General features: G+C 44.3%; 1 protein-coding gene across 1 annotated transcript in view; it reads right to left on the bottom strand.

Annotated features, from left to right (window-relative positions):
• Window positions 1–1,369: 1,369 nt before the first annotated feature.
• Window positions 1,370–15,659, bottom strand: part of DAW1 (dynein assembly factor with WDR repeat domains 1) — a 43,359-nt gene continuing 29,069 nt past the window's right edge. Inside the window, exons 8-12 of the mRNA XM_006890301.1 lie at window positions 14,169–14,271; window positions 12,489–12,603; window positions 5,403–5,479; window positions 2,457–2,619; window positions 1,370–1,404 (exon numbers count right to left, since the gene is read on the bottom strand). Of these exons, the coding sequence (XP_006890363.1) occupies window positions 1,370–1,404; window positions 2,457–2,619; window positions 5,403–5,479; window positions 12,489–12,603; window positions 14,169–14,271 (493 nt within the window). The remainder of the gene's footprint in view (window positions 1,405–2,456; window positions 2,620–5,402; window positions 5,480–12,488; window positions 12,604–14,168; window positions 14,272–15,659) is intronic.

The raw sequence follows: 15,659 nt of genomic DNA, 5'->3' as shown, positions 1-15,659 counted from the left end.
CAATAATTTAAAGAGGTCCCTGACTATATACTTTCCAAGTGCAAGTCTTCCTTCTTTGTTGTCCAACTTCCAAATTCATGGGAAACAAGTGACAATACCAAGTCTCCAATTATTAACATAGATGGTCCAATTGGTTAAGTGCTTGATTACCTACTGAAAAGTGATGGTTAGAATCCACTTATGAAGAAAGGACTGATGATCTACTTACACAAATTGACACTGAAAACTCAATGGAGCCCAGTTCTACCTGACATACACTAGGTCACCTCAAGTCGTAATCAATTCAGCAGCTACTACTTTAGATTATTCCGTTTTATGTTATCCATCTATAAAATATATTTGTTATTAAGTGAAGTACATTTTATTTTCCTGATTGGATTTTTTTAAAAAAAAATATAGTTAAAATACATACTATTTTTTTATTATCACTATTTTTATTTATCGCTATTTTTTGGCGGGGTGGTCCAAAACTCTGTCATTCCTAGCTGCAAAGTAGGTAATAAAACATATAGTTCAAATTCTGAACACACGTGTCCCCTTGAAAACGCATCATGACTGTTGTTGGCTCTGCCTCACAGCACAACAGAGCGATACCTCCTGAGTAAGGATGTGCCATTCACAGTGTTTTCTCACAGAAAATTTAGAATGGTGCAGAAATTAAAACAACTCACAGTCTGCAAAGTGGTGGCCAAGTGGCAAGAAGCTGCACTGCCATCCCGAAGGCACATGGTTCGAGGCCACCAGCTGCTCTGTGGGAGAAGGATGGGCAATCTCCTCCCATGTGATAAACTACCTCTGAAAAGCTGCCAGAGGGTCAGCTATGGGTTGGTTCCGACTCAACGGTACACAAAGTGGCATCTAGGAAACACTGTTAGGGAACATTAAGGCATAATCCCAGAGGCAGAGAGTTGTTCTCCTGACTCAAAGACTCATGGTTCGAAACCAGCTGCTACCTCTCATGAAAAATATGGGAAATCTCCTCTCATGCTACTTACAGCCTCTGAAAACCTACTGAAGGGTCAGCTATGAGTCTATCCCAATTCAATGGCACCTTTATAGTTAAATCACTCTTGTTTCATTTATCAGCATCACGATGCTATTCATCTCCTTGTAAAGTAACCCAAAATTGGCAAACCAAGTGGCCTCTGCCAAAATGTGATGATGCTATTCCCAAGCCTCCCCATCAAATAAAAGAAACCATACGACTACATCCGTTTTAATAGGCATGAAGCTAAGAGCACAGTGTGGAAATAAACAAATTTTTAAAAGAAAAATATATTCTGTATCAAAACAGCTTGCTTGCTGTCTCCAAAGTTCAAGTTCTCGTTCTCCAGAGCTGTGAGCTTCTTCGTCAGCTGCCGTCCTTTGGTCAACGCCATATCCTGCAGGTGTTATCCTTACTGCCTAGCGAAACAAAGTTTGCAGAGTTATTTCTTCTATTGTATTCGCTTCGCTCACCCTTTCAGGAGTCGACTCATTCTGGGTCACTGCCCAGAGCGTTGGTGGTTCAAGTTATCACCAGATAACTGTAAGGCTGGTGGTTTGAGTCCACCAGCTGCTCCTTGGGAGAAACGTGTGTGGTGGTCTGCTCACCCTGAGATGCACTGTCCCTGACACCACCTGGGGTAGCCCTGACCTGTCCTACAGGGTCTCTGGGAGTCAGAATGAGTTCCCAGAGTCCTTGGGCCATGTCAATCATCAGCGTGTGAAATGGGTCAGAGCCCCAGCTCCCGCCGCAGATCCCTTGAGCGAGCCAAGTCCTTTAGAAGACACGCTCGTGTGTCTTGCATGATTGTAGCTGGTGTTAAATTCACCAGGTCCCCATGACAGTCACAAGAGCAGGTCTCAGCATCTTGGACTGGAGAACACAGCTGTCTCAGCCATGCCCTTCTGTCTGGTCCTTCTTGGAATCTGAACAGCTCCAAGTGTGTAGGATTCACGGGTCACAAAGCAGCATCTTCCACTTAGAGCCCTACAAAACGTCACTGGTTTCTTCTCATGCCGGTGTTTCGTGTGCCGCGAAGTCGGAACTGACTCACAGCGACCCTCCAGCAGGTTTTTAGAGGCAGTAAATCACACGGGAGGAGACTGCCCATCTTTCTTCTGTGGAGCAGCTGGTGGATTTGAACCACATACCTTTGGATTGGCAGTGCAATTCTTTACCACCAAGCCACTGGAGCTCCCTAGTCAACTTAAGAACACCAAGGTCCTCACTCTCTCCCTCATTACCTTTGAGTCAGAACCAACTCAAATGATACTCGAGCGGGTTTCTGAGGCTGGATGGAGGGGGCAATCGCTCCTGCTTCACTCGAGGAGCCACTGGTGGATTCGAACAGCCGGTGAGGTGGTGCCTTTGGTGAGCAGCACCTCCCTCCCTGTGGCCCATGCCACCCAAGCTTCCTGGGAGCCCAAACTGGCAACGGCCAGGCGGAGCTGGCAGTGTCTGCCCCTCATACCTGTGATGACGATGTCGCCTTGGTAGTTGAAGGCGCATGAGAAGATCTCATCCGTGTGGCCCTCGAGAACCTGGAGGCACTGGCCGGTGAACGTGTCCCAGATCCGGGCTGTTTTGTCGGCACTGCCAGTTAGAAGGCGGTTTCCCTGGGGGCTGAAAGACACCTGCAGAGGAGAAAGAGGGTAGTGGTGTGGTTGTACGCTGCGGAGTCAGGGCCGACACATAGCTGACCCTCCGATCACATAGGAGGAGACGGCTCGTCCTTCTCCTACAGAGCTGCTGGGGGATCCAAACTATGTACCATCAGGTTGGCAGCACCGTTCCTTATCCACGAGGCCACCAGAGCTCCCAGAGCAAGAAGAAAGAACTAAGAACATAACCAGCACTAAATTCTACTACTAATGGAGCAGAGCTTAGCCCATCAGTCCCAGCCAAGGCTCAGATTGGCATGATAACTTCCAGTCGATGATTATTATTATTATTATTATTATTATTATTGAAAGTTTACAGAGACTTTGGATTTCCATTCATTCACTGTTGCACTTTTCTCCCTGCCCAACCTCCCCAGTTCGCTCTTCTCTTTGAAAAGTAAAAGAAAACTACTTTCATTGTTATACAATCCCTCCCCCCAGGTCCACCCCACTATGCAGCCTTCATTCTGGACTCCTGTTAAACAGTTCTCTCCCTCATCTATTTCAATGCAGTATACATAATTTATCCCATCTTCCTCAGTCTCCCTCAACCCCGATGTCAGTCTGTTTTACAACAGCAGCACTATACAATATTTGTCCTTTTGTGACTGAGATATTTTATTCAGCATAATGTCCTCCAGGGTCTCCCACTTTGTATAATATTTCATGAGTTCCTTGTTTTTTAATGTAGCATAGTATTCCATCGTGTGAATATACCACAGCTTCTCTATGCATTCATTTGTTGATGGGCACTTAGGTTGTTTCCAACTCTTTGCTATTGTGAACAAAGTCACGATAAACATGGGTGTGCATATATCTGATTGGGTGGTAGTTATGGTTTCTTTGGAGTATTATTCCCGGTAGTGGAATTGCTGGATCAAATGGTATCTCTATTTGCAACTTTTTGAGAAAGCGTCATACAGTCTTCCACAGTGGTTGCACCATTTTACTCTCCCACCAAGAGTGAATAAGGGTTCCAATTTCTCCACATCCTCGCCAGCATTTGTTGCTTGCTGTTCTGTTAAATTTTCCTATTTTTAATCAGCACAAAGGGGACGATAGTATTAACACCTGCCACCTTGCTGGCATGGCAAGGATTCTGACATAGAATGATGGTTCCTTTGAGAAAGAAAAAGCACTGCAGAGACCAATGAAATGAAAGTCTAGGCACAAATGCTTACTGGCCTGCCCTTCTGCCATGCTAGAGACCAAACCACTCATCATTTCATGTGCTGTGCACCCTCCCCCCACCCCACCTCCTTTCCAATGCACTTGTCCTGGCAAAGCAAGAAGCAATGCCCTGGTGAGGATGACGACACAAGTCAGGCTTCTTTGAACCTCAACATTTTGGGGGATTTGTTGGAGGTATGATGGCACTGCTGTTAATCAGGCAACTGCAAGCCAAAAGGTTCACAGTTCAAACCCAGCCAGTGCCTCTGTGGGTGAAAAACCCAGTGATCTGTTCCTACAAAGAGGAAAATAGGAATAGTAAAACATTTGATTGTGCTATGTAAAACCTATACTTGGACCAGGAGGCAGTCATCAGAACAGAGCAAGGAAACACTGCATGGTTCAAAATCGAGAAGGGTGTGTGCCAGGGATGTGTCCTATCTCCATACCTTTACAACCTATATACGGAGCAGACCATCAGGGAGACTGGGCTCTATGAGGACAAAAATAACACAGAGACTTCTAAAAGTCAGGCTTAGTATCTCAGAATAATTACACATGTGCTTTAATTACTAACGATTCCCAGAAAATATTCCCAGTTGACCCCATTTAAAGAATGCACGCACTTCTCACTGATGGCCATAATTGGACTCCAAACACTAGGTCACTAGGAGAAATGGCTGGCATGACCACTTTAAATCACAAAATAAAGGATGATCTCACCACTGGGAACTGCCAAATGCCATCATCACATAAGTGCCAAACACTGAGAGTCAAGGTCCAGCCAAGCTGACACACGAGCTTAGCTATCACAGCCGTGTTAACCAGCACACCTCAGCATTCGTTACTGGCAGATGGACACTGTTAGTGTGAAAAATAATCGATTTTCCACTCTTGTCGTGAATGTGGAATATCAGATAATTAGTTGGAGAGGAGTAGGTGCACTCAATACTTACTGCATAGCCTGATTTTCTGTAATAAGAATGTCTGATTAGTAAAGGCAGAAAAAGTGCTTTATAAGCTCCTTAAGTTGCTTTAGTAGCCATTTTCAGTTAAATATTTTTTCAGATGCCTGAATACAGCTTGATGCTTTTTAAAAGGTCTTAAAAATCACTTATCATAATGAGTCCGAGAGCACACACAGTAACTGAGCAGAGCTGAGCCCGTCCGCTCCAGCCAAGACTCAGTTAGACAGAAGGTCTACACACACACACTCACGCACGCACTCCATTCCTATCAAGTCCATGCCAGCTCCCAGTGGCCTTGTAAGACAGGAGAATGTCACTGCATGATTCCCAAGGCTGTTTATGATCTTTAGAAAAGCAGACTGCATACCTTCCTACTGGGAGGTGACAGGTGGTTTCGAACCACTGACCTTCTGGTTAGCAGTCAAGAGGTGAGGCACTGTGTCATCAGGCCTCCTAAATGACAGGTCTATTTAGGTCTACGTTAAGTTATACAACTTGCTCAATCTCATCCACTAGTAGTCAAGTCCATTTCATCTATCCACTAGTAATAGGTCTAGTATACTAAGAATATTGGATTATTTTTTTAAGTCAATGGCTTCAAATGAGACAGTAACTCACCTTTGAAATTTCCCCCTCATGGCCTTCCAGTTTGGTAATGCATTTTCTCGTGGCTGCACAGAAAACTCTTGCTGTTCCTTTTGAAGAAAAGTGGGGGTATGTACACATTCATCTGAAATACAGAACTCGGAAGCAAAGAACTTAAATTCTCTAAATATCTGCCCCACTGACGTGCCAAGTGTGTCTTCGCGCCTGAGCTGAGAGGTGGCACTACCGTGAGCAGGTCCCACTGTAAGTCAGGAGGGCGAAAAGGGCTGGCAGCCAGCACAGCCTCTCTAGCCCTGAGCTCACCCTAGCAGACAGTGGGTTCCCGGGTAGAAATAAGATCTCGAAACACGTTTCAAAGGGATAGAAACAGCTCAGCTAACATTGCATGTGAGGGAGGAGTCCACGGGTTTGTGAGATATGTGAGCTCTTCCAAGAAAGACCAGCAGGCTCTACTGCTCAGTGGACAAACAGGAGTCGCTGTGCTGTGGTTTGGCTGCCCTGAGAGGGGGGACTCGTGTTGGCCCCATGCCCAAGAGGGCTGGACAGCTGTGATCTGCAGGATTTACAGTGACTCATTTTACAAAGTTGATTGTCATATTCTCCAAGCCAGCTCAGTCTGGAAGCTTTGCTGAAGCTTATTCCGCATCCAACACACAAAAGCTCTCACTGGTGACTGCTCATGAAATGTACTGGCTGGACCTGAACCCGAGTCACTTGCACAGAAGCCAATAATCCCACCACTGAACCACCAGTGTCTTCTTTTTTTAGGGGGAGAGGAGGATATTTTAAGCTTTTTTTATTATTATAATTGTGTGTGTGTGTGTGTGTGTGTACACCGTCAAATCAGATCTGACTGGTACAGGAGGAGATTATCCCTCCTTCTCCAGCAGAGCATCTGGTGGATTCGAACAGCACGCCTCTGGGATTGCAGTGCAGCTTCTTGCCACTAGGCCACCAGAGCTCCCTATCACCACTGTCTTCTAAGAAATTCTTTTGCACAGAAGAGCTGATAGAATGTTTTGTTCTTAGCCGTAGCCCCAGTGTCTCGGAGAATGCCAGTCCTATCTCAACCCAACTCACTGCCATTGAGTTAATGTGGACTCATGGGGACTGGATATCTGAAGCTGTAAATCTTGAAGGAAGGGGACAGCTCATTTTTCTCCATTTGTGAGCTCACGTGAGCTCGCGCCTGCTCTCACTCTCTCCTCCCCCTCAATTTCTCTCTCCCCTCTCTTTCTCTCTCTCTCTCTCCCCCTCTCTCTCTTTCTCCCTCTCTCATTGCCACAGACACTAGACTGACTCATACCTGACCCTCCATTGGGTTTCTGAGGCTGTAAATCACATGGGTGGAGATGCCCCTTTTCCTCCCTCAGAACCACTCATGGATCTAAACCACCAGAGAGAGACTCAGCCTTTGGGTTCGTGCAATTCCCCATGGGTGATGTCACCACAGCGCCCACCAGAGGCATGTGTCAACAATAAATATAGGCCATTGGCACAGGACAGAGCAGAGTTTAGGGCTGTTGTACATAGCGTCACTATGAGTCGCAAGTGACTCGACGGCACATAACAACAACATAGCTGAATGGATAGATATACACACAGAGCAAAAGAAAAACAGGACCAGCATAATTTCTGCCAAAGAGATGTTACTAAGGTTACTTAGCCAAGGTGCTTTCTTAAGACAAATTATAAAATGACAGAAAGGTAAAATATTTAATTTAGCAGGAAGCAAACTATCCTGAAAAAAACTGGTACTTACCTTTATTAAAATGCAAACTTTAGAAGAAAATAAGGGTAAGAATGAATGTGGTAGAAACATCTATAAAGTGTGCTGTTTCGCTGGGCATTTTGAGAGCTTAAGGAAAACAATGAGCACGTGGTTGTGTAATGCAGAGTTGGAGCTGACCAGCTGACCCTCCAGCCGGTCTTCAGAGGCCGTTAATCACACACGACGAGATCGCCCAGCCTTCTCTGGTGAAGCAGCTGGTGGCCTCAGGTGTGCCTTCTGGATTGCAGCGCACCTTCTTGCCACTAGGCCACCCAGCCTGCCTCACTGTGCACTGAGTGTTTAATAACATAAAGGGGAATCAACTACACAAATGCTCTATAGGTTTTAGAGAAACACTGTAAAATTTCAGGGGAAAAAAGAAAAACAGGGCAATATGGTTTGAAATTATGAGAAAAGAGAGAGGTTGAGTAAAACCCAACCCACTGCCACAGAGTCAGAGTTCATGCCCAGCAACCCTGAGGCAAAGCCCCCCACCCCGATCTCCCAGGGAGGAGGCCCCTGAGGTGCCGTCCTTAGGAACTTGTGCTCCTAACCCAAACGTGGCTGCCTCGGGGGCCCAACCTCCTCCTGTGTGATTTACAGCCTCAAAAACCTGCTGGAAGGTCAGCTAGAAGGTGGTTCCAACTCTGGCAATGAGAAGTGGGGGCTTTCTAAAAACATCTATCAGGACAGACTGCCTCATCTCAGCTCTGGAGAAGCTGGTGGGTGCGAACTGCTGACCTTTTGACTGGGAGCCAAATACCTTAACCACAGCATGACCAGAACTCTTCCATAGGAACAAATACATCACACACACACACACATATTAAAAAAAGTTTTTAAACCACTTCAAGCTATACAATTCCAATGACAAAGAAAAAGAAGTATTGAAGGAAGACTCATCTGTGTTCTGCAGACGACACAACCCTGCTTACTGAAAGTGAGGAGGACCTGAAATGCTTTCTGCAGAAGATCAAACACTAGTTTTCAATACGGGTTCCATCTCAAAGTCAGGAAGACAAAGGTCCTACCACTGGGCCAATAGGCATCATCATGATAGATGGAGAAAGGCTTAAGACTGTTAATGATTTCGTTTTACTTGAATCCACAATCTGCTCTCTTGGTACTAGCAGTCAGGAGATCAGAAGACATATTGCCTTGAACAAGTGCACTCTCCGGGACCTCTCCAAAATACTCTAAGAGCGATGCTCCAGGAGCAATGATGCCAGTTTGAATACTGAGATGTGCCTTATTTGGGCCATGATCTTTTCAATGACTTGTTACACTTCCAGAGCTGGATAATAAATAAGGATGAGAGAAGGAGAATTGATGCCTTTGAATTGTGCTGCTGGAGAAAAGTGCAGAGTATCCCATGGACTGCCGAAAGAACAAGGGTATGTCTTGGAGAAGCTGCGACCAGAAAGCTCCTTGTAAGCATATTTTGGACATGTTGCTGGGAGAGGCTATTCCTTGGAAAGGGACATTATGCTGGTGAAAGTGGAGGGTCAGCTAAAGAGAGGAAGACCCCCAATGAGGTGGACTGGCACAGTGACTGCATCTGTGGGCTCAGGTGCGTCAGAGATGATGAGGATGGCACAGGAGTCAGGACCTGGCAGCATCTGCTGTCCTTAGGGTCACTATGAGTAGTATTTGACTCAACAACACCTAACAACAATACTTGGTGAATGAGATCATAGTTTTTAAAAACAGAATTAGGTACAAAAAGATCAAAACTAAATTTAAAACAAACAAACAAAAACCCAATGAAAACCAAAATACTTACGGAGCAGAGAATGGCCAGAGAAGTTATAAAATACGCAAAACAACCTCAAACCCTTATGCATTTCTATGTTTGTTTTCCCCTAATAAGAATAAAACCACTACTCGGGTGAACTAGCAGATGAGAGAGAAAAATAAATTCATCACGGCCTCAGAGGACACGATGCACACTTTATGTAGCATGGTGTACGGCCACTGGGGGGAGGAAGTAGGCACCGGCCAGCACCAACACTGGTGACCAAGAAAATCGTTCCTGATAGAGCGACACACACACTATCGAGTGGATACAGACACTGCACCTCAGGTGGTTACCATGGAGACGATACATGGGCACGTTATACATGGCTCCACACAAGTGACCTACATACACATAATGCAGTTTCCTTCGTGGTTCCCAGGAGACAGAGTGCACATAAGTTGCCATGGAGGAAGTGATAAACACGTGATGCAGCATCTAAATGACCTTCAGGGTGATAGTGGCTTGAGGGGGACTTAGCGGAACATTGGAAGTGGTTTCAAGATGAGGACACAAACATAATAGAGCACAGTATGGAGTCTTCAGCTGGGAGATGCAGGTGTACTTGGCATCACGTGTTGTCATCAAGGAATTGTACGGGCATCGGATAACACACTGTATTGTGATGGAAATGACCGTGGTACAGCTTAGTGTCCTCCTTCATACCCTGAAATCTGATGGTGACTATAGAATCATACAAGGTTATCCAAGAGAGAGTGGAAACAATAGTATCGTTCATGGTAGTAAAGGTGATACAAAGCTCACACACGGACAGCAAGGAGAGCACAGAAACATGACCAAGCACCATTCAGGTTCTTCATGTAGATAACATGTAACATCGCAAATGGTTACAAAGGAGCTGAAACCTGAATGGCTTAGTATCATATGTGTATTACCTAGAATGACTAAACAATATCATGGTGAGACAGAGAGAAGTTTCACGTTGTCAAGGATCGAGTTTTACTTGGATCCACAACCAACAGCCAGGGAAGCAGTTAAGTCAAGAATGAAGTCATGTATGGCACTGGGAAAGGTGGTTGCATCAGATTGCTTTAAAGCGCTAAAGAACAGGGCTGTCACTCTGAGAACAAAGGTGCACCTGGCCCGAGCCAGGGGGGTTCCAGTCACCTCGTCTGCATGTGCAAGCTGGATAGGGCAGAGTCCAGAACGATGGTGCACAGGGTTGCTATGAGTCACAGCTGCCTTGCTGGCACATAACAACAGTAAGTATTGACAATGTAGCTTCAACAGCAGGTTCAGCAACAGGTGTGAAGTGGCACAGGATCAGACAGTGTTTTGTTCTGTAGTAAATAGGATTGTTATGAATTAAAAATGACCCAAAGGCATTATGGTATTAGCCTAAAAGTTAGGGGTTTTACCCATTAGTTAGCCCCCTCTGGTCTCCAGCTACCTTAACTGCAAACACATGGTCTTGCCAGCCAGCATGGGCTCACAAATCAGCATCAGCTGTGGGATTAGGATCAGAGCAATTGTGTTTCCCACACTGAGCAGCAAAGACTTGAGGCAAGCAAGACTTGTAGCAACAAGTCCCTGGTTCGAGTGGGACCCTGATGGTGGCATCACCGTGTAGAAACTGTGGCAAGGTGTGACCTGAGGCTTTCTGCATTTGTACTGGCCACAGTTAAAGGGCTGGCTGTTCTTGCCAGATGTTTAAAGGAGAAGCTGACTGACTTATAACTGCTCTGAGCTAACCTTGCTGGATGATTTGGTTGTAACTACCCTGAGGTAAGCCTTGCTGAATGATTTGGCTTTGACTGCTGAACTGAAACCGGAGCCTGGACTTGTTGAGGAACTGTGCTTTGGAACTTCTGGGCTAAAGCCTGGACTTGTATTGTAAAATATTCTTTGCCTCCCTCACTCACTTCACTAATAAACCCCATTGCTGGCACCATAACTGTGAGTCTATAAGTTAGAAACAAATAAATGAACCTCTTGCTGTTGGTGTAGCTCCAGAAGCACCATGGGACTGGGCTGTGGACTCTTAATGTGCTTTCTGCTCTGGGACAGTGAAGGATTGTGCTGTTCTTACTCTCTCTGGCCCTTTGAGAAAGACGCTCATGACCTTGTACCTCCATGTTCCATTTCCTCCTCTTTAGACAGGCATGTAGCAACACAGTGCAGCACCATAAGTTATTGCAAAGGGACCAGCAAAGTCATAGCAGGACTGAAAACACGGAAATCAGGGGTACGATGTAGACACGAGGTATCGTCATATACAGTCACCAGAGGGATGATGCAGACTTGGTGGGGCATCATATGTTGACATAGTGTGACATCTTCAGCCAGAAGAGATGTCACATACATAGAGACATAGTTAGCATCCTATCTGGTGATCAAGGTGATGTCTCAGAGAGCAGCATGGCTTACAGTGGACTTACAACATCATCACACAAGCTGGTTGAGGAGATTAGCATGTCAAGCGGATCATCCTCATTCGCTGTTTTCAAGATAATGCAGACATAGTAGTGCACCCACCATGGTTATCAAGGACCTGACAGAGACGTGGTGGGGGGTCACACAGGAGGGTCAAGGAGATGGCACAGAAACTGTGTAGCACAAGGCATGCTTTTCAGAATTACAATATAATTAGCGTAGCATCATAAGTAAACAGTATCTACAAAAGGAATCCTCATATTTGGTTATCAAAGAGAACACGAACATAATGGAGCCCTCACACATGGTTGTCACGTTGTCTAGTATGACAGAGGGTTCGCCGGGATATGAGATACATACCTAGTAGACCAACGTAGATGGCTGACAATGAGAGGACGTAGACACAGCAGAATGATACATGCAGTTTTCATGGAGGTCAATAGTACATGCATATGTGTCAGCAAAATGACTCATAAAACAGCATCAGGCATGGTTATCCAGGACAGGATGCAGACATAGTGGAACACTGCATGTGATCGTTAAGGAGACGATCCAGGGATAATGTAACATCAAACATGGTTTTTAAGAAGATGGCACAGAGGGAGCTCTGGTGGCCTAGTGGCAAGACGCTGCACTGCAATCCCAGAGGTACGCGGTTCAAATCCACTAGATGCTCTGCTGGAGAAGGAGGGGGCAATCTCCTCCTGTACCAGTCAGATCTGATTTGACAGTACACGTAAAAATAATACAATTAAAAAAAAAAGAAGAAGAAGACAGCACAGGTCTATGCACCTGTGATCATACGGTCAATCAGGTGATGATGCAGGTGCACTGGAGTGTACAGCAAGGTCTTCCAGAAAATGATGAACACAAAATGTTGTATCTACATAACGACCAGAAGAGAACTCCAAGCACAGTTTTGAAGGAATTCGTGCAGACATACTACTGCATTCTATGGTTATGGGGACTTGATGCCACCACCAATGGCATCAAGATATAACAAGGTCACAGTATGACAACATGCATGAGCATCTTGGAAAGGAAGCCGAGAGAGTCACCATCATAGCACAGGATCATATATATTTTCAGGCAGGTCATACATAGCTCTGTAACTTAAATGCACGAAGCAATTACTTACCGTCAGCCGAAGCAGTTGCAATAAACTTCCCAGTGAAATCAAAACAGCTATCGAGAATTTCATCCTCATGGCCGGTCAGGGTGGCCAAACGTTTCCCATTTGTCGCATCCCACAGCTGCAATTGCAAAGTTAAAAGACTATGATTTCCTATCTGAAGATCAAATATGACCCTAGGTAGTCTTCAGGCTATGCCTATCACCAGTTAGCTAACTTTGCAATACAGTAAGGTAATCATATTTGACTCATTTATTGAAAGTTTCATTTCAAAAGGTACCTAAAAAAAAAAAAAGCCTTTCTGATTATTTATAAGCTTCGATTAGGAGTCTCAACACAATGACTCCAAACTGTCAAGTTTCTCTACTCCACCTAATTTTTGTTTGTTTTGTTTTACCTTAATTCATGGCCAGAGCCCACAGGCAGCCATCAAGTAAAACCACCACTAGAGACACAGAAAATGAAGTCAGATGTCTGAATAAAAACCAAGCCCAATCCCTGTTAATGGAGAAGATTCCAACTCAAAATGTCTCTATGGGACACAAATGCTGTAAAGATTTCCAAAGCTGTAAGCCCAGCACTCACACTGAGACACCCTTCTTCCCCAGAGCGGCTGGTGGGTTCCAACAGCTTCCACCACTGCACCACGGGTGCTCTTGGAAACTGGAAAGGATCTGTGCAAATCTACCTCTATACTAACTCTCACAGCGCATGCCTCACCGATCTGAGTGAATGTGTCTTCTTTTTGTGGAAGGAGATCATGCTAAAATTTTTTCTAAAAGTGCAGAATAAGGCTGTAAAACATGTGATTTGCTGTTGTTGTTGTGTACTGTAGTCGGAACTGCCCCAGAGCTGCCCCAGAGGCGGGTTTTCAGAGGGAGAGATTCCCCATCCTTTCCTGCAAAACATGAGAGAGTCAATCATTTCAGAGCATAAACTCTATTAGCCATTTTTGTAAGAGTACAGAAACTCCATAGCAAAAAGTCCCTGTTTTGAGATTCCTGATCTGGGTTTAGAAATGAATAGAAAGACATTTAAAAAAAAAAAAGTGATGGGCAAGGGGGCAGGGTAATCACAGCATCACACAATTTGATGGGTGGAGGGAGGGGTGGGTTAAGAAATGGAAAAGATTCAGTGTGAAAAAACAATGTAGATGTAAGCTGCAAGTAAACCAGTATAAAATTAAAATTTTGTATTTAAAAAAATCCTTTGAAATAAACCTTTAAATAAGTGAGTCAATTATGATTACCTTCTTGTTGTTCCTGTTATGTACCATCAAGTCACCTGCGACTCATAATGACCCTATGTACATTAGCTCTTAAATCTGCCCTGCCCTGAGCCAATCTCATCATCTCCAACAGATCTAATCCCATTTCTCCAGTCACTGTGTCAATCCATCTCATCCAGGGTCCTCCTCTCCTGCACTGTCCCTCCACCCTTCAAAGCATCATGTTCCTCTCCAGGGACTGGTCCCTGCTGGCCATGTGCCCAAAGTACGTGAGAAAGAGCTCCTTCTAACTTTGGAAATCAGAAACTTGAAATAAAAACAATGACTGGCTATTATTGCTAAATTCACCTGTTAATTTTATAGCCCCTTAGGAGTTTGCTACTATTAAGAAGGGTGTTCTGACACACTGAAAAGGACAGAAAGAAGAACGAGAAAGTACAGTGATTCACTGAGCCTACCATGCAGGTCCTGTCCATTGAGCCCGTCAGGATCAGGGAGCAATCCCAGTTGAACAGCGCACTACTAATCTCACCACAATGGCCAATTAAGGTGTGCAGTTTCCTGTGAAAGAGGGGAAAAACAAACCGTGAAAACTGGTGAACGACAGCTAACTTCAGCGTCCAAGCATCCACACATAGTCCTAGTGATGGGACCGAACATGAGTTCTGCTTTTACAAAATAATATCTTGATGGCAAAGGGGTAAGAAACTGAGCTGCAATCCAGAAGGCTTGTGGTTCGAATCCACAGTTCTCTGCAGGAGAAAGGTGGGCGATCTCCTGTGTGGATAACGGCCTCTGAAAACCCGCGGGAAGGTTAGCTCTAGCTTGGTGTGTTTGTCTCGATGGTACACAGAGTAACAGCATTATGGCCCAAGAAGAATCAACTCCCTCCTAATTTAATTTCCACAAAAATATATTTAAAAGCTCACACATCCAAGGGTAATCAACTGTATGACCTAATACTTCAGAATGAAATGGGTAAAAACTAGCAAAGACAGGATTACATTTGGGGAACATCCAGATGAGTGAATTCCTGGTTGTCCGAGAACCACCCTTCAAATATCTAGAAGATTCTGGCATCAATCTCTATCGCACATGCTTGGATCATCACCCCACAGGAATCAGCTCCACCATCTAACTGCAGACAAGCCTAAGAGCGGTGTTTCAGAACACAAATGGGCTAATTTAGTTAACTTCTTAACAACCAGATCTGGAAATCATTAGGAAGGAAATGGAAGCGCTGGGGCTAAATTAAGTTTGGGAAATTAGCAATGCGTTTTCTTTGTTCATGATATCCATGCCTGCCGCAATGACAGGACGCTAGGATTTTATTAGATCACACATGGAACAAAACAGAAAGCTATGTAACCAGCTGTTTCGAATAAGCTCCTTCAGAATTGTCTGTCAAATATTATACACAAATATATATATACACACACAAATACATATACACACACACAAATATATACACACAAAAATATATATACATGCACACATATATACATACACAAATATATATACACACACAAATATATACAAACACAAATGTATATACACACAAATATATAGACACATATATATATACACACAAACACAAATGTATATACACACAAATATATAGAGACACATATATATACAAATATATATACACACACACATTTATACACACACAAATATGTAAATATACACGCAAATACATACATAATACACAAATATATATACACATAAATATACATGTACAAAAATATATGTACACAAATATATATGTTGTTTTGTTGTTATGTGCCATCTAGTCACTTGCGACACATAGCGACCCTATGTACAAGAGCCCTAAATGCCGTTCTATCCTGTGCCAGCCTCGCCATCTCAAACACACTCATTCCCACCACCCCAATCACAGAATCGATCCATCTCATTAAGGGTCTTCCACACAAACATACACACACACA

Source organism: Elephantulus edwardii, unplaced genomic scaffold (assembly GCF_000299155.1).
Source record: "Elephantulus edwardii isolate Elephantulus edwardi_28Jun2011 unplaced genomic scaffold, EleEdw1.0 scaffold00087, whole genome shotgun sequence".
Classification (NCBI taxonomy): domain Eukaryota; kingdom Metazoa; phylum Chordata; class Mammalia; order Macroscelidea; family Macroscelididae; genus Elephantulus; species Elephantulus edwardii.
This window is presented reverse-complemented; position numbering and strand designations above follow the sequence as displayed.